General features: G+C 39.0%; 1 protein-coding gene across 1 annotated transcript; it reads right to left on the minus strand.

The window, feature by feature from the left end:
- Positions 1-1,976: 1,976 nt before the first annotated feature.
- Positions 1,977-14,124, minus strand: LOC110209584 (uncharacterized). Its single transcript, XM_020988240.2, has 5 exons — positions 13,958-14,124; positions 6,686-6,748; positions 6,130-6,256; positions 3,868-3,981; positions 1,977-3,023 (listed from the first exon to the last, which is right to left on the minus strand). Exons 2-5 carry the CDS (start codon positions 6,701-6,703, stop codon positions 2,122-2,124), a joined length of 1,161 nt encoding a protein of 386 aa, XP_020843899.1. The 5' UTR covers positions 6,704-6,748; positions 13,958-14,124; the 3' UTR covers positions 1,977-2,121.
- Positions 14,125-27,390: the final 13,266 nt, after the last annotated feature.

A 27,390-nucleotide genomic window follows, 5' to 3' on the forward strand; every position in this document is an offset into this window, starting at 1 on the left:
TTGATTTATTGTTAGTTTGATTGTAGGATTAAGCTCCCTTCTTTAGGAAAAGCTATTCCTAACAGCTAAGCCAAACTTACATTACATTACATCTTAAGTCTAGGTTACCTATAGATTTAGTGAATAAACTGATAAGGCTTTATCATTTAGTAGCACATAATTTAGAGTAAGACACATATCTTTGTAGGAATAAAATAATCATAGGATTATAAGACTCTTTAAAGGCTAAGTTCTCCTTTCTGTAAGCTGAAGAAAGGGGGGTTAACTAAAAGTTAAGCTCCTCTTTAGAGTCTTAGTGGATGAGCTGTCTTTTTTTTTTCTTGAGCTAGAGCTTAAGTCTAACTAATCTTGGCAGGTGTGTGTGTGTGTGTGTGTGTGTGTGTGTGTGTGTTAAACTAACTAAAAACAAGTTCCCCTTTAAAGAGAACTTTCTGGTTACAAAAGGCTTCACCTGTAGTGCAAGGACTTCTGTGGTAATTTCACTTTGATGAATTTGAGTTAAGAAAGCCTGGGAGAAATGAACTAATCAGATACCCTGTTTTGTCCAAATGAATTATGTTCAAAATAAGTTTCCTGTTTTTTATTCCTCTTTTCTGTTATAAAAACAAGCTCTGTAAATCACTCCTTTGTCACTAATTACTAAGGAATTAGTTGATCTGATTTAATGGTAATAATTAACTAATTAATGCATCATCTGCTTGGTAATGTTGTGCCTCAGTTTCTTTTTATTTCAAATAATTAATTTTAACATTTGGCACCCAGATGGGACCTGAGAGATGAATTTCAGACTTGCATAAGTGGTCCATAAGGAATTTCCCTGAGAGCTCTCTGGTCCCTGAGAGACTTCTCTGAGCACTGCCTTGGAAGCCTGAATTCACTTCAGTCCAGAACCTAAATTCTTCAGAGCTAAAGTAAGCCTCTACTTTGAGGAGGAAACCACCAAATCTTTTTATCTCTGCAGAAATTGTTAATTGCAAATTTCTAAGAGTCTTTCAAATCTAAGGTCGCCTCCACTTTGGAGAAGAAAAAACTTTTTATTAGAGGGTATCCTTCACATTTGTGAAGAAAAAAGAGTTTGGGGGGGGGTTTGTTGTTTGTTTGTTTTTGCTTTTCCGAAAAAGTCCTTTGTTAGAAGATTATTGCCTGGGGGAGAGAAAGCGTTTGGGGGGGGATGTTTAAAGAAGTAAAATAGGCATTTCTCTTTTAAAAATTCTTTTTATGGGGGCAGCTAGGTGGCATGGTGGATAAAGCACCAGTCCTAGAGTCAGGAGGAATTCAAATGTGAATTCAGACACTTACTAGCTGTTCAGTTAATTTTTTTCTTTATGAATTTAGACAGACTGCTGACTACAGTTCTCATTCTGGGGCTAACATAACTCCCTGAAATGCTTCTGGGGGCTGCCTTCTGTCTACAGGCAGGACAGGATGATTGCTGACTAAAAGAAGGTTGGGAACTCTGGCTCCTGCCATAACCACTGGGCAACAAACTTCTTGAACATTAAAATGGTCCATATTTTTAAAAAGTAAAATTAAAATGGTCCAAATAGAATTGACTTGCCCAGAATGCAAGGCAAATGAGGAGAACAGAGAATAGAAGTGGAATGCATGATTTGACACAAGATAATTTCTGCCATAGAGTAATGACTCCATGGGACAACAAGAAATACTAAAGTCAAAAGGCTGAAAAAAAATACATGAAGTATCTCATATCAACTGACCTGGAAAAGAGATCAAGGAGAAATAATTTAAGAATCATTGTACTACCTGAAAGCCAGGACCAAAAAAGAACCTAAAAATCAATCTTATTTCAGTAGTTCTTAGCAAACCTTAAAGCCCCCCAAAACCCCTATTATTTAGAACTGGAGAGAAAAATGAAAATCAAAAGGATACATTATTTACCTTTTGAAAGAAACCTAAAACAAACTTTCTTAGTGGGAAAAGACAAAAGATAACTGAATAGCAGCCATAAATAGTAACAAGTTTTAATATGAATTTTATTTAAAATAAGAAGAATCAGCCTTAAGTTTTTATGTAGCCTCTTGTCCCACTTTGACTCTTGAGCATTTAATAAAGTGACAAGTCTGACTAAAGCCTTCCTATAATTCATTACATTCCCAATTTCTATTCTTTGGCATAACGTCGCTGATGTTGGATGACAGATGACTTTCGACTGAAAACTTTCCCACATACACTACATTCATAAGGCTTCTCTCCAGTATGAGTTCTCTGATGCCGACTAAGGTGACTTCTCTGGCTGAAGGCTTTCCCACATTCACTACACTCAAAAGGCTTCTCTTTACTATGAATCCTTTTATGTTGAGTGAGAGATGAGAGGCCAAAAAAGGCTTTCCCACATTCATGACATTCATAAGGTTTCTCTCCAGTATGTATTAACTTATGTCTAGTGAGTAGAACTTTCTGACTAAACACTTTCCCACACTCATTACATTCATAGGGACTCTCTGGAGAATGAATTCTCTGATGTCGAGTAAAAGATGAACGATCAAAGAAGGCTTTCTCACATTCATCACATTCGTAGGGCTTCTCTCCAGTATGAATTCTCTCATGTACGGTAAGGGATGAACGGTCAAAGAAGGCTTTCCCACAGTCATGACATTCATAGGGACATTGTCCTGTGTGAGCCATCTGATGTCTCCTTAGACTACTGCTGTGTCTGAAGGCTTTCCCACACTCATTACATTCATAGGGTTTCTCTCCAGTATGAGTTCTCTGATGCCTGGTAAGGGATGAGCGATCAAAAAAGGTTTTCCCACATTTATCACATTCAGGCCCTCTGTCTTTATTGGGATTTTTAAGAGGGTTCATTGATATTTGCTTGAAACCTCTTTCATGGCAAAGGGATTTTCCCCATGGTTCCCCTTTAGCATTTTGTTTCTTTTCTATCCTGGTCTTAGGTAGAAGATCTTCTCTTCTGAGTCTTTCTATTAAAATTCCTGGTAGTTCTAATTCAGAAATATTCTGCTTCAGAAGAGACTCTTGCACTTTAATTCTACTCTCCAAGTCTGAAAAGAGACAACACAAATTTATTCTCTTTGCTAGAAAAAGAAAAGGAAAACATTTTTATGGAAAAAGGATAATGAGATCAAAAGTAATTCCTACTAAGATACTGTTGGTACTGGACAAGTTTCAAAAAAGCCTGGTAATCTAGGGAAAGGTTAGCCAGTGGGAGAGGGGTTGTGAACAAGTAGAACCTGGTGGAGGGAAGTTAATTAGCAAAGTAAGCAGAAAATGGGAAACAAGGAACAAAGGCAGCTAGGTGGTACAGTGTATAGAGTACTCTGCCTGGAGACAGGAAAACTCACCTTCCTGAATGCAAATCTGGCCTCAGATGCTTACTAGCTGTGTGACCCTGGGCAAGTCACTTAACCCTATTTGCCTCAGTGTTCTCATCTGTAAAATGAGCTGGAGAAGAAAATAGCAAACTGCCAAGAAAATCCCAAATGGGGTCATGAAGAGTCAGATACAACTAAAACAAGTAAACAACAACAAAAAACTAGGAATGTGGTAACATATAACTCCCTCATGCTTAAAAAGAGGAGAGGCCAGTGATGAGTAAGGACTAGGATAGGACCTAGAAGTTAAAGGATGGTTTCTGGCAGGAGAAAGAGAAACAAAGAACTGGAGGCTAGCAAAATGAGAGCCAAGCAAAGGAACCACAGCTAAGGAAAAATGGGCCTTGGTGGCCCCACCAACACTGACATAGGAAGAGGAGAGATTTTATATCTGGGTCCATAGCAATGGACCTTTAGGCCTTGGGGCCACTGACTATGGCCCCTCATTAACCCTCTGGGCTCTTCCTTCCAGTGAGTCCTCTCTGTCTGGCTTCCATATCAATCATACACTCACCTTGGTAGATATTTCTTGGGACCTCTTTCTCTTCACTTCTCTGCAGATCAAATGCCCAAGGCCCCTTCTCTTGTTCCAATTGGAAGATCATATCAGATGTAGAAATGGGAAGCCCTGTTTATACAAAAAGAGGAGGAAATACAGCAGTTTGTCCTGGAGACAGACAACTGTTCCAGAAGACAGTCCCAGATCCTTTTTTTTTTTTTTGCTTAGGGATGTGAAATATAGACTTATAATATGAGCATTGGAAGGATCTATATCCATCTAGTCCAAGCCCTTCATGTTCAAAGGTGAGAATATTGATGCCATTTACAGGGGAAGATATTAAGAAGTGTCTGACTTACTAGAGATCAAATCACTAATACACAGTAGAACTGGGATGAGTCCAGTTCTCCTGATTTTACTATACCATGGTCCCTCCTCACTGAGAAAGGACAAGACAGAAAAATTCAAAGGGAGTTATGGAAATTTCTGATGGTGGCTTAGGCAGGTGTTTCCAGAGCCCTTGGGAACAAAAGATAGGGAAGGTTATAGCCTTAGACAGATACAATGAGGTTGCCAATTTTCAGTTCTATGAATGGGAGCACTTCCATCTTATAAAGGGAAGTAAGTACCTGGTCTCTGAGTCCAAAAAAGGTTATAAATCTCTGGCCTGTGAGCAATTCAAAGACTCCATAGCTATTAACTAACAATTCTCTCTTTTTTTTGTTTGTTTTTTGTTTTTAGGCAATTGGGGTTAAGTGACTTGCCCAGGGTCACACAGCTAGTAAGTGTCAAGTGTTTGGTCTGAGGCCGAATTTGAACTCAGGTCCTCCTGACTTCAGGGCGGGTGCTGTATCCACTGCGCCATCTAGCTGCCCCAACAATTCTCTCTGATATACCTGTACCTCAAGATTTGTTGAAATGGGGGTCTCTACCTTCTCTATCCTGCTGCCTTCTAGACCTTGCCTGGCCCACTTCCTGCCTGGTGTTTTTTTTTTTACTTTGCAGGCACAATGAGTCTGTACTTTGCTTAGTGCACATGGCCATCCTCATCACATTCTCTTTCTGTAATGTGCCCTTCCTCTCCCACCTCTTGGATCTAGTTTTAGAGTAGAAGTTTTCTTTGTCTTTATCAGTCCAGGTTTCCCCACAGGTTACAAAACAGATCCACACTGTTGTCACCTCCCTCTTGTTTAAGTCCCCATGCCTCTGACCTCAGAAAAATCCTATTTTTCCTCCCTAAATTATCGGGTTTTGCTATATAGCCTGCAATAGAGGTTCTGATGGGCTGTTCTATGTTTTGTGTGTCTGAGATGTTACAGGAAGCTCTTGTTTGCAGACACATGGTTCAAAAATTCTACATATGCTCTTTCTTCCTCTTCTATCCTTTCTTATCTATCCCATCCCATCACCATGTGCCCCGCCCCCTCCACACTCTACTTCTTAATCTGTAGGCTTTCTCTGTACTAGAAATGTTCTTTCTGTTTCTGTTCCAGAGGCACAGAGATGTTCTGAGGTCCTCATCCTCTCCAGCACTCCATCTTTTATCTGGTCCTTGTGTAACCAAGAGAGCCTCATTATCACTTTAGTTAGGTAGCAGGCACTGGGGATTCAAAACATTTCCTACAGGCATTGTTAAGGTCCTCCACATCAACACGGTGTTACACTGGGTTCTCAAAAGGCATCCCCACATACTCTCCTGAGCTACAAAAGCTTTAAATACAGAGCTATGGGTGGCCTGGATGTCTGTGAAGCTAAGCTGAGTTAAGGGAGCCCCATTACCAGTTCATTTGCTGGGTGGTACATTTTTTGGCCACAGAGAGTCATAAAGACCAAGTTGTAGAGGGATAGTTATCTGCCCTTGTTGAAGAGAGAACAAGAGCACAAATCCTTGGAGTAATGACATAAATCTTAATTATACTTCTTACATAAGTGCAACATGGAGAACTTCAGTTCACCTGTCTGTATTTACTTAGCTTTCTTCAAGGTTCCACTCAGGCATCACATCCTATAGGAAGCCTTTTCTGAAGTCTCCCTGGTTTTGAGTACCCTCTCTTGTCTTCTGTTTTATTATCTGTGTATGTGCATGCCCAAGTATAATTTAAGCTCCACTACACTGCTATTTATTTCCAACTTTACTATTCCCAGTGTCTATTTAGTACAGTGCCTTTTACATATTAGGCACTTAATGAACATTTGTTAAATTACTTCCATATAGCAAAGAATTGCACTTCTTTACTACAGGGCAGATTCTAAATCACAGGATGAAGCCGTCCTTACCCAGGGAGATGAGATTTCTATAGTTCTCCAGCATCACATCTCTGTACAGGTCCCTCTGAGCAGGGTTTAGTTGCCTCCATTCTTCTTGGGTGAAGTTCACAGTTACATCCTTGAATGTCACCAATTCCTGTAATAAACATATTCTTGCTCACCTATGGATGCCTCATTCCAAGGAGAAGAGAAATAACTTAAGGCATTTAAGATAGGTAGAATGGATAGGCTAGGAAGTGGTTTGTATGATTCTAATGGTTCTAATGTGAATTAGGAAGAATGTTGGGACCTGTGATCTGAAACACAAAGTACTTTGTCCCCAAGACACTGTGTCTAACACTAGGCTTCAGTGAGGGTGAGCACCAGATAGAGTACTCCTTATAATATATCATCTACCAAGGTTCTGAAGACACATTCCTGGGGATGAAGAACTGGGGTTCTGAACCCTGGATTGGACACAACTGGGCAGAGAATTTCCATGACGACGGAAAGAAAAAAAAATACAGACACTCTGGACACTGTGGTTTTCATTTCAGGGAAGAGTGAGGAAAGACCAATAACTCACCTGAGACTCAGGAGTCATTTTCTTCTTTATCTTCTGTGTTCCCTCTTGGAGAAAGGTCGTGTCCTGAAGATACAGGAATGGGGGTTGAAACAGAGGTCATGTCTTATAGTTCCCAGACTCGAGAGGCTTAGAAATCACTAAATCACAGGTTGGTGTAATTTCTGAATCTTCCGGACCCTACAAAGAGGGAAGCCAGAAAAGAGCACAGACACAACTACTCCGCCCTCTCCAGGGGTCAGAGGTAAACTTGTAGCACAGGGCAGGGGAGGGAATAGAGCTCTGTCTTGAAGTCAGAAACCAGGCTTGAAGTCACAGCTTTGTCATCAACAGGCTGTGCAATCTGGACCGTGTAACTCAAGCTTTCTATGCCTCAGTCACCTTCTCTTTCACTGAGGGAAACTGTTTCCTACCTTTTTCTTATCCCACTGGCCTCCTGAGGGGCCCAATGACATTGTAACATTAGGACTAGGGAGGAGGCTCAGGGAAGGGAAAAGATCATAAAATGAAGGATTAGAACATTTGGGCTATTATTCTGGTCCTGCCATGCACTAGTGATTTGGCTTTGGGTGAATTATATAAACTCTCAATTACTATCTATGAAATAAGAATAATCAATCAATCAATATTTATTAAGTACCTACTACATGCCAGGCACTGTATTAAGTGCTGGGGATACAAAGAAAGGCAAAGGGCAGTCCCTGCCCTCAAGGAGCTTACAATCTAATGGGGGAAACAGCAAGCAAAAAAATATATAGAAAGCAAGCCATATACAGGATAAATAAGCAATGATTAACAAAGGGAAGGCAATAGAATTAAAAGGAGTTAGGAAAGACTTCCTGTAAAAGATGGGATTTTCGTTGGAACTTAAAGGAAGGTGGAGAAGCCAATTGGCAGAGAAGGGGAGGGAAGGGATTCCAGGCATAGAGGACAGCTAGAGAATCCCAGAGCTGAGAGATGGAGTGTCTCCCTTCTATATTCATACAATGCTAAATAAAGTAATGAGAGTGATTCCACAAGCTACCCATGAAAATCAATTTCATTACTTCTTTGTAACAACTTATTTCATAGCATCTGAGAGCTAAAAAGAAACTCAGAGGGCATCTAGTCCAACCTGTAAATAAAACAATTTCTCTTTAACATAGTGGACAAGTCATCAACCAGTCTTTATTTCAGGACCTGTAGTGAGGGAGGAAACTACTGTCTACTCAGGCAGTTCATTCCACTTTTGGATACCTCTAAATGTTAGTGTTTTCTTTCTTTTAGCCTAAATCTGCCTCTCTTTATCTATGGTTGCTTGTAAAGTTCTTAGCACAACACCTGGCACATAGTAGGCACTTAATCAATATTTGTTCACTTCCTCTTTCCCTTTTCCTTATAGGGCCAAACAGAAGAAGTCTAATGCCTTTCCATAGAACAACCCTCCACATTTGTTCTAAGACTTCTCTTTTCAATTAATCAGTCAAGATACATTTATTAAGCACTTACTGTATGCCAGGCCCTCTACTACTGGGGAGGAACAATATGTACCTGAATTAGAATATACAGAATTATGCAAGGTAATTTGGGTACTTGTTGCCTCCATTTCCTTAGCTACTAACTCATTTCCCAATCCCTTGAAATCTGACTTCTGACCCTACCACTCACCTGAAACTGCTCTCTCCAAGGTTATTAACAATCTCTTCACGGCTCCATCCAATGGCCTTATCTCAGTCCTCACCCTTCTTGAGTTCTCCGCTGTTCTGACATCTTTCACCACTCCCTCTTCCTAGACTCGGATACTGCCCTCTCTAGGTTTTCCTTTTCCCTTTCTGACCGCAATTCTCAGTCTCCTTGGTTGTGTTATCATCTATGTGCTTCTATGCGCTATATGCATGGGCATACCTCAGATTTATCTTGACCCCTCTTCTCTCTTCTCTCTATATTCTTTTTTTAGTAATATCAATAGTTCCCATGGATTCATTATCATCTCTACACAGATGACGATCAAATCTATATATCCAGATTTAATCTGTCTTCTGAGTTCCAGAGCTTCATCACCAAGCATATTCTAGATGTCTCTACTTGGATTTCCCATAGATATTCCAAACTCAACACACCTAAAATAGAACTCATTATATTCCCCTATGAAACACACCCATCATATAACTTTCTCCATTTCTATTTGATGGCACCAAAATCTTTCTAGTCAACCAGATCTTCAACTCTTCAGTCTTGTCAATTCTACCTCTACTGCACCTCTTTTATCTGCTTCCTTCTCCACTCATACAACTAATCATTCTAATTAAATCTCTAATCATCTCTCAATTGGAATATTACAATAGCTTCCTAATCGCTCTCCCTGCCTTCACTCTCTTGTTTCTTGAACCTATTCTCTAAATAGCCTCCAAGCTGATATTTTAAAATGCAGATCTGATCCTGTTAACTCCCACTCAAAAATCCTGAATGGTTCTCTTTTACATCTAGGGTAAAACACTAAATCCTCAGTCTGGCATTTAAAGGGAGCTCTCCACAATCTGGCTCCCACCTGCCTTTCCAATCTTATTTCATATTAGTCTTCTTCATATATTCTCCATTCCAGTCAAATGGGCCTACTGCAGGTTTCTTACACACAACATTTCATCTACCATTTCCATGTCTTTACACAAATCGTTCCCCCATATCTACAATGTACTTTCTCCTCACCTCCACTTTGTAAAATCACTAGCTTCCTTCAAAAGTACAGCTCAGGTGCTATACTTTCCTGAACCTTCCCCACCTCCAGCATTTATTAGCATTCTGTCTTTCTTTAAATTCTTTCTATTACTTTGTGTTTACTTACTTTTATTCAAATTGTATTTCCAGTAGAATGTAAGCTCCTTGAGGGCAGGAACTGTTTTGTTTTTGTCTTTCTATCCCCAGTGCTAGTAGAGTGCTTTGCACACAGTAGGCAATTAATGTTTGAAGAACTAAATTGAGAATGTAAGAGAAATGAGCTGAAGGTAGAAACAGCCAGGTCTGGGATGCAAGAGAATCCACAGAAGTCATATTCAGAGAGGTAGGAAGAGAATCTGACCAGTATTCATACTATGCATCTTACTTCTAAAGAAGAGACAGACTTTAGTGAATAAAGAGAAGATACTGTGAAGGCAATTTATAGCATTCTGAATTTGTGAAGAAAGCCAAAAACTGAATCTTGGGGGGAGAAATTCTGGAGATATTGAGGGAAAACAGAAAAAAAAATCAACTCAAGCTAGATAAAAAAAAATTTGAGGAAAAAGGACTCAAGAAAGAAGAAAGGATTTCAAGAATTTTCAAGAAGAAAATAGTAACTAGGCAAAGTTAAAAAAAAGTTAAGGAAAACGAATGGGTGAGAGGGTCTAATATTTGTTTAGAGAAAAGTAAGTTAGATGTGGCTGTCAAGATGTTAAGGGGTAATGAAAAGTAATAAAGGCAGTCAATCTGTAATGGATATAAAGATATTTAAAAAGATGACAAGAAGGAGATCAATTAATGGTAAGAATGGGGAAATTTTGCAATGACCTGGATGTGATATCTGTTTTTAGCTACATCCAAGGAGCAAGAAAGCATTCATTAAAAAAAAAAAAAGCAAAAACCAACCCAAAGAAGAAAAATTCATATGAACTGATGTACAGCAAAACAAACAGAATTAAGAGAATGTACATGACCACAATGTAAAGGAAAAGATTGTTAAAAGAAAATCAAATACTAAGTAATTGAAAGATGGAGCCATGACAGTTGTCTACAAAGTGTTTGAAGGGTTTTCATTGCAGAAGAGGGATTATACTTGTTCTGTTTGACCCTAGAGGGCAGAATTAGAGACAGGGGGGAAAAGCTGAAATGGGGCAAATTTAGGCTTAATGCAAGGAAAACCTTCCTAATAATTAGGGCTTTTGAAAAGTGGAATAAGCTGCTGGAAGAGGTAGTAGGTTTCCCCTCTTTCAGGGTCTTTAAGCAGAGATTGGATGGCCACTTGCTGGGTGTGATATAATAAGGATTATTTGGGGGTATGGGTTGGACTTCATGGCACTGAAGCTCCTTATAACCCTGAAATTCTGTGATTCTTTCATTTGGAACACAGCAAGGAAGTCAAGGAAACAGAAAGTTTCACACATTATTCCATCTTTTCTCATTTCCTCCAGACACTCCCCCATTTTTATCATTCCCTCTAGAATCTCTTAGGCTGATCAGATGGGTAGGAAGAGAACCTGAAGCAAGCCAATATCATGAAAGTCCAGGAGGAGGGAGCATATATAGATATCAAATGCTACAGAGAAATCAAGAAATCTGAGAACTGAGGAAAGGCCATTATATTTGGCAACTATGGTCTATAGTCTTCTTTGCTGGCAGTCTTGGAACAGTCTCAGTTGAGTGGTGAAGTAGGAAGCCAGGTTATAAGAGGTGGAGGAGGAGTACAGGAAGAAGGAAAGATGTGTAGAGGGCTTCTTATAAGAACTTGATTGTGAAGGGGACTAAAGAAAAAGGGCACTGTTTTAGGGAATGATTGGGTCAAGTGAAATTTTGATTATTGTTTTTAAAAAGATTGGAGAGACCAAGGAAGGAGTCAGTAGGTAGGAAGAGATGGAAGATTCTAGAGGGAATAATCAAAGGCAGGGAGTGGCTGGAGCAAATGAGAAGAGAATGGCATGTGAAATGTGCTCAAAAATCTTCAGTGGCCTCCAGGATAAAATACAAACTCTCTAACTTGGTATTTAAACACCTTTACAAAAACCCATTCTTCCAGGCTTATTTTACTTTACTCTCCTTTAATTCACTCTCTATTCCAGTTAAACTGGCCTGATGGAATTCAGAATTCCTTCTCTCATCTCGGTACCTTTACAAAAATTGTCCCCCATGCCTGGAATTCACTCCCTCTTCCCCTCTGCCTCTTAAAATAACTGGCTTCCTTTAAGGTTCAGCTCATGGGCCATTTCCCACAGGAAGCTTTCCTTGAACCCCTAGTCCTTAGTGCTCTTTCCTTTTCAAATTATATTTCATACATTTATCTGTTTACATGTTGCATTTTCCCAGTAAAATATAAGCTACTTTTTTTGGTTTGGTTTTGTTTGTCTTATCTTGGCACCTAGGATAGTATCTTGCAAATAGTTAATAAAAGCTTTTGTTGGATTGGATTGGAAGGAGTGTGTGATGGAGAGTACTGAAAGAGTTCAAATAATGTATTAATTCCTGAGAGACGTCAAGCAGAATGGAGCCTGGGCAAATACCACTGGACTTGGCAATTAGTAGGCATTTTTCATGGGGTTAGTAGTACAGTTAACATCTGCTTGCATGTTGATTAGTAAATTGTCATATACTCTGTTAATGAATGACAGTAGAGCCTTATTCATGATAGCTGTGTCCAGTCATGTATGTGACTATGGTAGCAATTCCATTAAGGCAACACTATTAATATCTGGCATTGCAAGATGTGACGGATGTAGGCATGAAATAAATTTCCTGGCAATTTTGAAGATTTCATTACAACTTGTCCATATCCTTTAAAAATCTAAATTGTGGGAAACTTTCATAAGTGAGTAATATTTTGATAAGAAGAGGGAAAGTGGGGAGGAAAAGCATAATGAAGTTCATAGAACACTGCATCTGAAACCAGAAGAGTTGATTCCAGTCCTAGGCCTGCCATTTACCATCTATCTGATCATAAACAAGTCACTTCCCTCTTCTAGGTCTTAGTTTCTTCATCCAGAAAATGAGAATTTTGGACTAGCTGAATTGCAATTTTCCTTCCAACTCTAAAATCTTATGATCCTAAAGCACTGGAAAGACATGGCATATGGCATGAGCAAAGGTATGGAGACAAGAAGGAATATTGTGCACATGTAGATGCACAGCAGGAAGGTTGACTTGTTATAGCTGAGGATGCATAACAGAGCAAAGCAAAAAAAAAAAGGGATGGACAGGGCAAGTGGTAGATTATGAAAGATTTTAAGTGCTAGCTTTGAAGCCAGGAAGACATATCTTTTGACACATACTGGCTGTGCAACTCACTTAACTTCTAGCTCTAGGGAAATCTCTACATTCGTAGAGAAAATTCCCTCACCTGGGAGTTTCCTTTACAAATGAAATCACAGGTCCTATACCTCTCCTTATCTTTGAATTAAATAATTTCCCACATTGCTAATAGGCTTATGATTATGAAGTTTTAAATGTATTATCTATTGACCCTGTCCTGTGATCTCTTGTAGAATATAAACTCACACTCACCCCATGATGAGAAATAGAAGGTAAATTCTTTGAGGGGGTGGGATTTTTTTTTTTTGTATTTGTAGCCATGCCATCCATAACATGGCAATTTGCATGTAGCACTTACAAAAACAAAAACAAAAAATGGATCTAGGGGTATATGAAAGGACTCATTTTTGCTGGGAACCAACTGACTTGGCCTTGCTCACTCAATGACTGGTAAGGAACAGAACTGTGGCTCAAATCCAGGTCTTTCTTATTCCAAATCCACTGCTCTTTCTACCACCCTCATACTGTCAGGAGGACCGGGCTGGGAGTTTGAACACTCTAAAATGAGCAGTAATGGGACTCTTTTTTTAAAAAAATGATGTTTTTTTCTTTGTTATTCTGAACTTGACAAACACCAACAAAAATGAGCACTACTACCATATGCAAAGAAGAACAGAAAAAAGTTGCACATGAATTCTCGAATCTCTATTACATATAATTGGCTTTTAATATGTATATATACATATATATGTATGTATGTATGTATAATAAATTCAACACCTTAGTTTCAAAGCAGTGTCTTCCTTCACCCACTGTAGTCTCATGAACTAGGTAATGACAGACTGAATTTAAGAGAGATGAAAATGAATCAAGCGTGGGAGATACCGGAGTCTGTAAGACCTGCCAGACGGAGGTGAAAGTGATGGGGGAAGAGAAAATGAACAAGTAGAGCACATCTTCTGGTCTAAAGGATGGAAAAGACAAGAGCTAGCCACACTTTGGACAGAGGGGATGAAGCACGGGGAGGGGTCACCGCTGCCAGCCTGGCTGCTGGGGGTGGGAGCAGGGGTGGTGCCAGCCTCAATCCACACCCGCACACCTGCGCGCACAAGCCAGGGAGGAATTGGGAGAGGGTTCCGAAGGTACTCATTCAAGCCTCAGTGGGAGGGAAGGGGATTCTCCAGCATCTCCTCGAGCCCCCGCCCCCGGCAGGGGACCCCCACGCCAGCACAACCCCGCAGGCTTCTAATGACACAATCATTCACGCACACACACACACGAGTGGGGGCACAGAGCAGCCTTTACCTCCGGACCAAGGCTGGTCCACAGTCCTACCCTCCCGCGCCACCAGAGTACGCCTGCGCATGTAATCCCCAAGGTGAGCCCCCAATTTCTTCAGACAACTGTTTCCTGCTCGCGGACTCCATTTCCCATAGGCCTCAGTGGCGCCCCGCGACCCAGAAAGGCCTGGAGGTGGAATCTGGGAAGTTGTGTGCGAGCGTCTGCTAAGCTCAATGCATCCTGGGTAATGTAGTCCTGCATTCCCGGTCTGAGCAGTTCCCCTGCCTGGGAGTTCTACCTTTCATTTTCTCTTATTCCTTCACATCCACAGAAGACCCAAAGGCTTGGTTCAAGCAATAGCACCTGTTCGGTTTGAATTTTCTTAGTTTGACTTTGCATATTGATGTGTAACTCTTACTCGGGGTACTCCTCCCAAATCTAAGCATATTAGTGAAGTGTTGGGCATTGGTTATTCAAACATTAAAAAACAAAAAACTATGTAACACTCAGTGGAAGCCCTGAAGAAAGTTACAGCACAGAAAGTTGGGGGCATTCGACATTAAACTAAGGAAACTTCAGACGACAGAAGATCCGGGAAGGGTTATTGGTGGAGCACCCCCACTCTGTACTACTTTCCCAAACTGGTACTTTCAAGTTGGGTTCCCAAAGGGGTGACTATTCTCAAGTTCTATGGGACTGCACTTCTCACACTAGAAGAATCCAGGAGATAGTTCCTAGCAAAGTCATTTATTCAAATGATTCTCCCTCATCTCTCCACACCTCCTCCACAGCCTACTTACCTTACCATCACAAGACCACATACATGTCTCTCTCCCTTCCAATTCTGGAACCATTTGCTGTTGTTGAGTCATTTCAGTCGGGGCTGACTTTTTGTTACACCATATGGAGTTTTCTGGACAAAAATACTGGAGTGGTTTGCCATTTCCTTCTCCAGCTCATTTTACAGATGGGAAACTGAGACAAAGAGTTAAGTGGCTTGCCCAGGATCATATAGCTAATAAGTGCCTGAGGCCAGATTTGGACTTTGGAAGATGAGTTTTCCTTACTCCAGGCCAGGCACCTTATCCACTACTCTGCTATTGTTCCTGAATGGAGTGTCAATCTACTTGGCCACTTTTCTGGACCAAAAGGCCAGCACGCTTCCGTGTGTGTTTTTTTCCCCATTGGAATATAAATTCCTTGAGAGCAGAGGCTATCTTTGCTTTTGCATTTCTATACCCAGTGCTTCACAAAAGGTAAAAATGATAATAAAGGCTCTAGAGGAAGAAATCCCTTAGAAAGTGGTAAGCTTTACCCTATAAATGGACTCCTTGAAAACTAGAATAGACCAAATAGACATCAATGACTCCATATGACAGCAAGAAATAATAGGAAAAAATAAAAGATTTGAAAAAAAATTGAAGAAAATATAAACTATTTGATATAAAAAACTGACCTGGAAAACAAGTCAAGGAAGAATTTAAAGATTATTGGATTTCCTGAAAACCATGATTAAAAAAAAACCAAACTATATTTCAAAAAAATTATAAATAAAATTGTCCAACTTATAAACACTATCCTTTTTGGATAATAAGTTTATCAAACACTATTTCTGGATTTTAAAAATTCTGTTATATTGATCTGGGTTTTTTCCCCTAATATCAGGTTTTTAAAAAAATGTTACTTATATTTTGAAATCTGGTTAGTTGAGCCTCCTTTCACTGACTTTCTTCCTAGTTCTTGAAATTCTCACCTGGTTTTCCATATGAATTTTGTAATGACTCTGGTATTATATTAAATCTATATGTAGGACTTCTGGGTCATGTGAGCCGCAAGATAGAGGAAGGACTAGATATTTTCTCTGACCCCCATACTTTCTTAAATGTCTCCAAAATAGAAATTATGCAGCAAAGATAAAACAACTTTAGCTGTTCCTGTGATCTACAACACCCAGAATCCAAAAGAAGGTTAAAAACAATAATATCAAACCCATGAATACTCACTGACCCTGAACTCACTCAGCACCCTTCTCTCATCTTCCACACTACTTGTAGTGAGGCTGTATGACCTGCAGCAAGCTACAGAAGTTTGCTCCAGTTGTGACAGCAACTTTAAACACAACCCTTCAAGAGCAAAAACCTGTCAGGGGGCCACAACCCTATAGCACCAGGACTGCAAATCTCTGCATTGGCATTGTTAGGGAAAACAGGGCTACAAAGCTCTGACCTGCCTATCCTGGGCCAGAGAACTGAGGAAGAGAGGGAGCAGAACAGGATACCATGTTAGGGGTGAGAAATCTGTGTGACACTCCCTAAGCTTGAGGGAAAGAGAATATCATGCAACTGAAACCAGTTCTGACCACCCAAAAGTCATTTGGGGTAGAAATCTAGACTGGTGGACCATGAGTTGCCCAGTATGGGAGAAGGTTGATGCTTTGTGATCCATTTTCCAAGGAAACCAACATCAGAAGGGACCGGGAGCAAAAAAAGACAAATTCCTAAAGATCTCAGAAAAAAGAAAACTCAAAGACTCTGAATAGAAGCAGATAAATCAACAGGGAAACAATAAGAACAGAAAGAAATATGGCCTGCACATCTAGTAAAGGAGTTCAGATATCTATGAATAAATGCTGCAAAACAAAGGAATATGATCCAGTGCTTGATGAGACAGAGGATCCCATGGAATGTGAGAAGAACATCAAACCATAACATGCTGTTCCTGAATGGTTTAAAAGAGCCATGAGAATTACTGGGAAGAATTATAGGTCAGAATTTGTGACCTGCACAGCAAAAAATAATGGGCAGAAGAAAACAATGGGAATCTTTGTTAGCAAGTCTCATTAAAGAAACAAAAGAGAGAACAATAGATTAGGAATGTCAATGTACAGAAGTGAAGTACAATGTAGAAAAGAAGCAAAAAAGTAAAAGAAAATATGCTTACAGGCAAGCACAACAAATTGATCTCAAAGACAGGACGTGTAGAGACAACCTAAGGATCATAGGTCTCCCAGACGAACATGATAGGACAAAAAAACCTTAACGCTATAATGAAGGAAATAATACAAGAGAACTAGCCCAAAATTTTGAACAAAGAAAATGAAATGCCCATTGAAATAACTTATATATCATCCCCATGGGGAAGAAAAAACCCCAACGCCACAAACTCCAAGGCACATAATGGTTAAATTTAATAATTCATTTCAGAAACGAGATTCCACACGTGATCAGGAGAAAGACCTTTAAATACAAAGGACAGGAAATTCAAATAATGCAAGACTATCCAGCACCCACCAGAAAATTTTGGAGGGAATGGAATGGTGTGTTTTGAAAAACAATGGAGCTCAGGATGTAGCCCAAGGTGACGTAATGTGCAAATCTGAGCTTAACCACATGTGAAAGGGAAAAAAAAGATGGACGTTCAATAATAAAGAGGCTTTTGACACATTTTTGGAAAGAAAACCAGAAGTGAAGTGATTATTTGCTTCTCAAATACACCAAACAGCAGAAATGCAAGAGGAGTGAATAAATGCAGCTACCAAGGATAACAAGGGAGTGACAGCACAGACTTCAGACGGAGTGGGAAGGGGGGAGGGGAGAGAAGGCAGAAGTCTAATGGATATAATTTAACAATGAAGAGGCAAACAGGGGCTATTATGGACAAAACCTGATGACACCCTGCCTACAAGTGAATCAATGCTTCTTTTTGGGGACTCATTACAACATGAGAGGTTACATGAAATGGGGGAAGGGAAGCAGGGCATGGAGAGAAATGTATGATGTGCCAGGGTTAAATCAAGGGCTTAGCAATGAGGGAAAAGTGACCCTTGTGGTTTCAGAAAAAGAAGAGCCTATATGGGACTAGGTAAGGAGGAAGGGGGAAGGACTGAAAAGGAGTAGAAAGGAAGGAGGTCTTGCTTAAGTAGTGGGAGGGGGAGGTTCTACTGGTGAATGCTCCTATGGGGGAAGAAAGATGGTCTGTGAAAGGATATGGGGACCTTGTGCTAGGTGTGGTTTGGGGAATTTGGTGCTTGAAAAGTCTACTTCCTACTGTGAGAAGGAGGGGAGTTGGAACTCCTGGGGGCAATTGGCCCCTGAGAGAATGTGAAAGCATGGACCCAGAGGGGAGATTTTGAGGTGAATGTAGGGGAAAAGGTAACCAGAGGGGAGGTATTGATCAGTGGTGGACTACATAATCAGGGACATGATAGAAGAAACACCCTACTATTGAGTAGTGTCCTCTCTGACACCTGCAATAATTAGCATTGTTCTGGAAGTAACAATGGCAAAGGGGAAGCCATGAGGTAAGCTCTATATGGCAGTAACAAAAACTATCTAGGATATCTGGGCAACCTTGATTGCATGAGGAATATAGAGAAAAGAGCAAGACCAAATAACTGTAGGGATCATAAATCAGAGAATGAAAAGCTAGAGTAGACAGAAAGGATGGATAATGAAGGGAGTGAGAGAAATCCTTTTGGAAAATGGAATTAAAGATTTAAGGTATCTTCTAAATGAGACAACAAAATATGTGAAAGGGAGTGATGTGAGTAAGGTTTGTATATTTAGGTTTTATTCTTTTTATCCATTCAACAACCAACTCCTTTCTCTCTCTCTCTCTCTTTTTGAACTTTGAACATTTTTTTCCAATTACAGGTAAAAACAATTTTTAACATTCTATTTTTCTAAATCTCAAGTTCCAAGTTCTAAGCAATTTTATATAGGTTATACATATTCTTTTTTTTAGGTTATATATATCAATCATGCAAAACATATTTCTATATTAGTCATATTGTGAAAGAAAACACAGACCCCAAAAAAACAAGAAAAGAAAATTTTTAAAAAGTATGCTTCAATTTGCATTCAGACTCCAATAGTTCTTTCTCTGAAGGTGGGTAGAATTATTCGTCATAAATCCTTCAGAATTGGCTTAGGTCATTGTACTGCCAAGTGATTCTGAGTCATAGCTAAGTCATTCACAGTTGATCATTGGACAATATTGATGTGACTGTGTAAAATACTCTGGTTCTGCTCACTTCATTTTGCATCAGTTCATGTAAGTCTTTCCAGGTTTTTCTGAAAGCATCCTGCTCATTATTTCTTACAACACAGTAGTATTCCATCACAATCATATACCACAACTTGTTCAACCATTCCCCATTTGATGGGCATCCCCTCAACTTCCAATTCTTTGCCGCTACAAAAAAAGCTACTATAACTATTTTTGTACATATAGGGCTTTTTCTTTTTCTTAAAATCTCTTTGGGATACAGACCTAGAAGTGGTAATCCTGGGTCAAAGGGTATGCACAGTTTTACAGCTTTTTGGGCATAGTTCCAAATCACTGTCCAGAATGGTTGGATCAATTAGTTCACAACTCTACCAACAGTGCTTTAGTGTCCCAATTTTTCCACATCCCCACCAACATTTATCATTTTCCTTTTCTGTCATTTTAGCCAATTTGATAAGTATGCAGTAGTACCTCAAAGTTCTTTTAATTTGCATTTCTCTAATCAATAGTGATTTAGAGCATTTTAATATGACTATAGATAGCTTTGATTTCTTCATCTGAAAACTGCCTTTTACCATTTATCAATTGGGGAATGACTTATAAAATTGATTCAGTTCTCTATATATTTGAGAAATGAGGTCTTTATCAGAAGCACTTGCTATACAATTTTTTCACAGTTATGATTACTGTATATTTCCTTCCATCCTATTTTCCCTATTTATCCTGCTTTCTCTTTCCTTTCATCCTGTTCCCTCCTCAAGAGTGTTTTGCGTTTGAACACCACCTCCACCAATCTGCCCTCCATTTTATCAGCAACCTCCTCTTCTCTTATTCCTTTCCCCTTTCCCTCGTACTTCCCTATAGGATAAGATAGGTTTCTATACTCAACTGAGTGTGTATGATACTCTCTCTTTGAGCCAATGCTGATGAGAGTAAGGTTCAAACATTGTTTGCCATCGTCCCCAATCTTCCCCTCCTCTGCAAAAGCTCTGTTCTCTCTTTTATGTGAGATAATTTACCCCATTCTACCTCTCCCTTCCCCCTTCTCTTAGTGCATGCCTCTTCCTTACCCCTTAATTTTTTTTTAGATATCATCTCATCATAGTCAACTCACATCCATGCCCTTTGACTATGTATACTCCTTCTGTGGGCAGAAAATTCCAATCTGTAATAAAAGTCACTGAGAAAAACTTGAAGCATAATTAATCAATTTATTAGGGAGTCTAGAGGCCACTATTTAATTGGGTCCAATTTCTTCCTCACGATCAGGAACCCCTCCCCTTGGGTATTAGTTACTTTTATATACCTCTAAGGGCACTAAAAATAGAATGAGATATTACAATTCACTGATTGATCAATTCCAGAAGATGATTTTGTGACCGAGTGTATTGAATGTAGGATTCACTTCCCTTGATCTTTAAGTTTGACCGTTACTTTAAATATTTTAAGGAAATATTCCCATGTGATTCCTTTAATTATGATGGTTGGATTCTTTTCTATATCACACTTTTTAGGGAGCCCAATGGCTCTGATGTTCTTTCACCATGCTTTTTCCTCAAGATTGATCTCCTTCCTCTAATATTAAGTCCAACATCAGGAAGGAGGCTAGAAGAATCACCAAACCAAAAAAAAATACCTCCATAAAAAGCTATTATAGTGAAAAGGATTGTCTAGACACAAACTCAGAAGAGAATGACTCCAAAATATTTACAAGAAAAGCCTCCAAGGAAAAAAACTGTTTGGACACAAGTTCAACCAGAATTCCCTGGAAAAGAAGAAGCAAAAGTTTAAGGCAGGGGAAAAGAATTTAAAATGTTTTTACAAATAAATGAAAGTGCTGGAGGAAAACTGGAAAAGAAATGAAAGCTATGGAAGAAAGAATTGGAAAAGGAATTAACAACATGGCAGAAGAGGTACAAAACCTTCCCAAACAACAACCTCTCTGAAAATTATATTCGACCAAATAGAAGCTAATGACTCCATGAGGAAACAAGGAATATTTTTTTAAAAAATTAAAAGACTGAAAAAATAGAAGAAAATATAAAGTATCCCATAGCAAAAACAATTGACCTGGGAAACAGACCAAAGAGAGATAACTTAAGAATCATTGGACTACCTGAACACCATGACCAAAACACAAGCCTGGATATTCTCTTCTCTCTAGGTTTTTGGGACATCACTTTCTCCTGGTTTTTCCCCTATAGGATGCTCCTTTTTAGTCTCCTTTGCTGGATTCTTCTCCAGATCACACCCTCTCACCATAGATGTCTCTCAGGGCTCTGTCCTGGGCCCTCTGTTTTTCTCCCTCTATACTTACTTTACTTGGTGATCTCATTAGCTCCCATGGATTTAATTACCATCTCTTTGCTGATGATTCTCAAAAATAAAACCCTATTACAAACATGTATATTCAATCAAAACAAATTTCTGCACTGGCTATGGGAGAAAAAATTCTCATTCTGCATTCTGAGTTCTGTACCTCCATCAGGAGGAGGTAGCATGTTTCATTATGGGCACCTTCCATCTGCGAAGGGAATCTACTACTTCCTGCTGCTCCCTCATAGCCAGCATCCTCAGGTGAGAAGACTTCAGAGCACCAGTAAGCTTTCTTTCTAACTTTGGAGGGAGAGGTGTATTTTTACAGACTGAAAAAAAAAATTAACTATAAATAATGATTCCTCTCCTTTGTTTACAAAACTTTAAAAGCTTTCTTAGTTGGTTTTCTAGGTCTTTCCCCCGTTTCCTCAACTGTTTCTGCAATTTTATGCTCCAGCATCACGATTCTGTTTCCAAATGAAGCCACTGTTTTGTTTAGGTTCCCCAGAAGTATTTTCAAAGTACTGAAAATACTTGCAGACTCTTAAGTCTTTTTTATTTCATCTTGTGATGTTTTTGCTGATTTAATTTTCCTTTGACTTCTTTAATGTGTTTATTGTCCATATTGATGAGTATTATGATCATTTTAGCTTTGTTTCTGGGGATATTGTTAGCATTCTATTATATTTTCCTTCCGGCATTTGTTTTCGGTTTCTATGAATCTATAAGATTTACTCAAGGTATTAGAAATGTTGTTTGCTAATTTTGAGGTTTTATTACAAGGATTCAGATAGTCTTGATTTCAGGGGGGAGCAGTAGATTATGTTTTTAAGAATTTTTTGTTCCTTTTTAGCTTATGTGTATGGCTAGGTTTGTAACATAGTATGCAAAGACCACTTGCAACAAAAGGAGGGAAATTTAATATTCCGAAAAAGTAGGCTATTTGAAACACAGATTGATTTAATATCATTGGGACTAAACTTACATCTTTGCATCTCACCCCATCTTGACTTGAGAATTTAACAAAGTAAAAATTCTGAATGAAATTCTTTTCTCTGAATTTATCACATTTTCAGGGCTACTCTTTAACAAAACATCTTTGATATTCGCTTCCCTTGTACAACATATGGCCCGTGGGCTGCTTGTAGCCCACCAAAGGATTTTGGGAGGCCCACATAAAATGCAGAGGATGTAAAAGAAAGTAAAGATGTAACAAGTGCTTTGTCCGTGCTCTGCTTAACCCACCTTCAACTAGTCACTATTGTGCCCATCACAGAACGTGGTGGGTGGGTTGCCACTGCACACTCTCTGTTTGTCACGTTACCCATGGTGACCAACCATCATCAATCTGTCTCTAATCTGAGAGGAATAATATAATGATAAATGAAAATCTTAAATAGTAAGTATAATTAATTGATATTAATTGAAATTTCCTTTTTAAAATATGGTTTATTTGCAAAATAGTTTAATCATTAATTATACCTTTACTTGGAAAGTGAGCCATTAAAAACCTATCTGCAGCCCAAAGAAGTTCATTCTATTTTGATTTTGGCCCCTAATTACTGCCAAGTTGTGCAGGCCTGCTCTAGTATGATGATGTTGAGTAGATGAGCAGTTTTTAAAAAAATTTTCAAATTCATCACATTTGTAGAGTTTTTTACCAGTATGATTTTTTTGCATGTACAGTAAGCAATAAATAATTGAAAGAGGCTTTTCCACATTCATTACATTTATGGTATCTCTTCTTCATGGGTTTTTTGCCAGAGGTGACAGATGCCAATACTTGCATGACACCTCATTCATGGGAAAGGGATTTTTCCCATGTCCTCCTACCTTGAGAATTTTCTCTATGCTTCTGCAATCTGTGCTCTGGAACAGGAAAAGGTCCTGTCTCTGAGTTTTTCTTTTAAGGAATCTGGTGATTCTGTGTGTTTAGAAATGTTCTACTTTGGAATTGATTCCTGGGTCTCAGGCCTACTATGCCAGTCTTAAACCAAAAGAAAACACAAATTTGATCTATTCTCCATGGAAGAAGAAAAGAATATAATGTAATTAGATGATGATGCATACAATAAGGCCTATGAGGCATCCATTGTATGGGCAACCATAAAAAAGGACTATATTGTAATCTGGAAAGAGGCTAGGAAAGGTGAGAGGAGAGTTGAAAAAAGTAGAGAGAAGGGGGAAGAGTGCTGATAACACTAGGCAAGGTGATCAAAGAATAGAGAAAGCCTATTTAAGAGCATGATAAGAAAGATAAGAGAAGTAGATCAAGTGAAGGGGACGGTGATATTGCTAGAGTCAAGCTACAGTATATCCAACTGTGGCTGATCAGACCAATATGAACTTGTAATGTTTTACCACAGGTCAGGCACAAATAGCCCATGTGAACATTTGGGTTGGATTCTCTAAATTTGCACATCTGGTGTTTCTTTTGAGCTACTTCAAGTCTGCTTTGTTCATAGAGCACAGCACCTTCTCTGACATGAGCATGCCATGTTGAATGGTCCTATGCCATGTCTCCCATTGCACACAATTTATTCAAAATTCTTAAGAGAGACCTCAAGAAAAATAGGAATACTAAGGAAGGAAGAAGAAACAGAATGGGATCTGGACAAATAAACTGTAAGGAAAGGGTAAAGAGAGAGCAAAAGGTGGTACACCATCAGTGGGGGCTAACAATTTCAGAGAGATGAGATACCCCTGAGGCTCCTTAAGGATACTGGAGAATTGACTATTATGGAAGTGTTTTGCATGACTGTACATGTATAGCCTATGTTGAATTGCTTGCCTTCTCAACGAGGGTGGGTGGGAAGGGAGGAAGGGAGAGAATTTGGAACTCAAAAGTTTTAGAAACAAATGTTAGAAATTGTTTCTGCATGCAACTGGTAAATAAGATACACAGGCAAAGGGGTATAGAAATCTATGTTACCCTACAGGAAAATAGAAGGGGTAGGGGACAAAAGAAGGAGATGTTATAAAAGGGAGAATAGATTGGGTGAAGGGGTAATCAGAATGCAGGCTGTCATTGGGTAGGAGGGGCAGGGGAGGGATGGGGAGAAAATTTGGAACTCAAAATCTTGTGGAGGTAAATGTTGAAAACTAATAACAAACAAATAAATAAATAAATTGGGGGGGGGTGAGAATACTGGAGAACCCTGGGGAGGGGCAAAATGTTAATATATTTGGCTTCCAGATAGTAGAGGCCAGAATAATCACCATTAATATGTTCATTCCAGTTATAAATAAAAATGTTGAGCAGTAGAGGACCCAGAATAATCCATGAGGAATCTCCCTCCTTGATAACCCGTTGTATTTGATAATCAGTTATATGAGCCCATCAGCAGGTACTCTTGTTCATTCAAAGTGTCGAATCTATTTAACTGTACTAACATAAAGCCTACATTTATCGATCTTGCCCACAACAACAGTATGAGAAATTTTTTAAGATGCTTTTCTTCCCTCTCACCCCACTCATTCTCTTTCAGTTGTTGCTCTAGAGACACAAAGTAAACTCAGCCTTTATGATGTAAGCATTTGGTAGCACCTATTGTGAAGCTCACTAAAGGAATGCATTAGTACAATTCCATTCCGAGCTTGACTATGTTCGTAGAGACCTAAGTAATGTTAACAACCATTCTGAAACAAGATAGGTATGTCTTTATCCTTTTCTTTATCAGTAAGCCCCCTACCAAACTCTCATGCCTCATCTAGTCAATTTTGTATTGTTATGGGAATTTTTAATTTCCTTTTATTCCTCCTGCAGCTTTTGGTTAATATTAACTTAACCTGACCAAAACCTGTCCCATAGGATGTGAAATTTTATTTAAGGCCTTAAATATTCCTTAGATAAGAAGCCAGAGGAAGAATCTCAACTGTCCCTGACTCCTTGGACATACAAGTCCTCCTCCACAATCAGTTTACTTGTGAATCCTCTAAATGTAGTTTGATCTGCAACCTGACTTAGTTTGCCTGTAAAATTTATTAATGAGTTTTGTTTCCTTAGGGGATGTGTGCTATTGTGACCGTTTTTGATGAAATCTAGGCATACCAAATCTAAAGTACCACCTTCATCTATCCATATTATTACCATGTCAAAAAATAAATGACGCAGCTAGGTGACTCAGTGGATAGAGCACTGGGTCTAGATCAAGAAGACCTGAGTGCAAATCTGGCCTCAGACACTTACTAGTTGTGTGATGCTGGACAAGTCACTTGACCTCTGTTTGCTTTAATCCACTGGAGAAAGAAATGGCAAATCACTCCACTATCTTTGCCAAGAAAACCACATGGACGGTATTGGCATACTATGGTCCATGGGGTTATAAAGAGTCAGATATGACTAAATGAGTAAACAACTAATTCTTAATAAAGATAAAACTAGTTTTTACTGCTCATGGTTTCTTTCTAATTGCTCACAACCATACTTTCCCCACAGAATCTTTGAGGTGTAAGAGACCTCAGAATGTGATCTAATCCAACTTAAATCCAAAAGGAACCCTACCACTCACATACTATAACATCTCTGATACTTGGTCACACAACCTCTATTTGAAGACTTCCAACGGGAAGGAATCTACTACCTCTTCATGTAGCTTGTCCTACTTTTGGACAGCTCTAGTAATTAGGAAGTTTTTCAGGACATCAACCCTAAATTTAGCTCTCTACAATTTCCATCCATTGCTTTTGGTTCTGTCCTTTGGGTTTGCATAGAAAAAGTCAAATTCTCCCTTCTATATGAGAGCCTTTCAAACACTTGAAAATAGCTATCATGTTGTATATGTATAGCCAAATCAGGTTGCAGGTTGTCTTGGGGTTAGGAATAGGGGAGGCAAGGGGAAAAATTTAGAACTCAAAATCTTATAAAAGTGAATGTTGAAAACTAAAAAGAAAGGAAGAATAAAGTGAAAGTAATTTAAAAATATAATGCTGACATTATTTGTCTATTAAAATTTTCTTCCATTTTCCAACTATTAAAAAAAAAGAAAATAATTATCATGCTCCTTTCCTTCCATGCCTTGAATCTTCTCTTCTCCAGACTAAACATCCCCAATTCCTACCACCTATCTTTGGGCTCAAAGTCCTTCACCAACTTGACTGCCATCTTTGGGATGCTCTCCAGCTTACTGATGTCCTTTCAAGACAGTGGCACTCAACATTGAAAACAAAACTTCAGATATGAGCTGACCACGGAAGTTTAGTTCAGTTATCACTTCCTTATTTCTGGAAGCTATGCCTCTCTAAAGGCAGGCCTAGGTCACATTTTTTTTTTGGATGCTGTATTGCATCACAGACATATAGATTCATAGATTTAGAACTTGAAAGTACTTCAGAGGCCATTTAGACTAACAACCCCCTCATTTTACAAATGAGGAAACTGAGGTCCAGGGAGATTTAGTGACTTGCTCAAGGTCACAGAAATAGTAGTAATAGGCAAGACTTACATCCAGGTTTTCTGATCATAGAGTAAATACCGTTTCCACTGTACCATATTGCTTCCATACATTTCACACAATGTTGACTCATATTGACCATCACATTGTTGATGTTTATTGAGTCTCAAGTTCACTAAATACCCCAGATATTTTTCAGATGACTTGTTATCTAACAGCATGGTTTGAAGTTGAATTTTTAAACTTAAGTGCAAAACTTTATATTTTCTTTTAAAAAATTAAATTCAGCTCCATGTTCTAACTTATCAAGATCCCTTTTTAGATCCTGACTTTGCTTTCCAGTATGTCAGCTATCTTTCCTAGTGTTGTAGAAAAAATTCTGATACAATCCTTGGTCTGGTCAATTAAAAGTGAACTCAGGAAATAAGACAAAAAGTTTAGTTTATTGGCACCAGGACAGTCAAATCCAAGCTCCAGCCTGCCTTTATAGAGAGAAGAACAATTTACCTATAAGGATAAGACAATCCTGATTCGTAGACATTTTAAAGAAGAGATGGGATATGTGTCATCTCAGCTCCTCCCCGTTGCAGCATCTTTTGGAGATAAGACTAGTTTTCTGGTGATGGGAGTAGTCCTCAAGCAATGGGATTGCCTGCAGGCAATGAGATTAATTTGCTGATGAGAGTAATCCTCAGATATTTGTCTAAAGGGGACCTTTAGACCTGTCTCCTACATTTTGGC

This window comes from Phascolarctos cinereus, unplaced genomic scaffold (assembly GCF_003287225.1).
Source record: "Phascolarctos cinereus isolate Bilbo 61053 unplaced genomic scaffold, phaCin_HiC Scaffold_2;HRSCAF=192, whole genome shotgun sequence".
Classification (NCBI taxonomy): Eukaryota; Metazoa; Chordata; class Mammalia; order Diprotodontia; family Phascolarctidae; genus Phascolarctos; species Phascolarctos cinereus.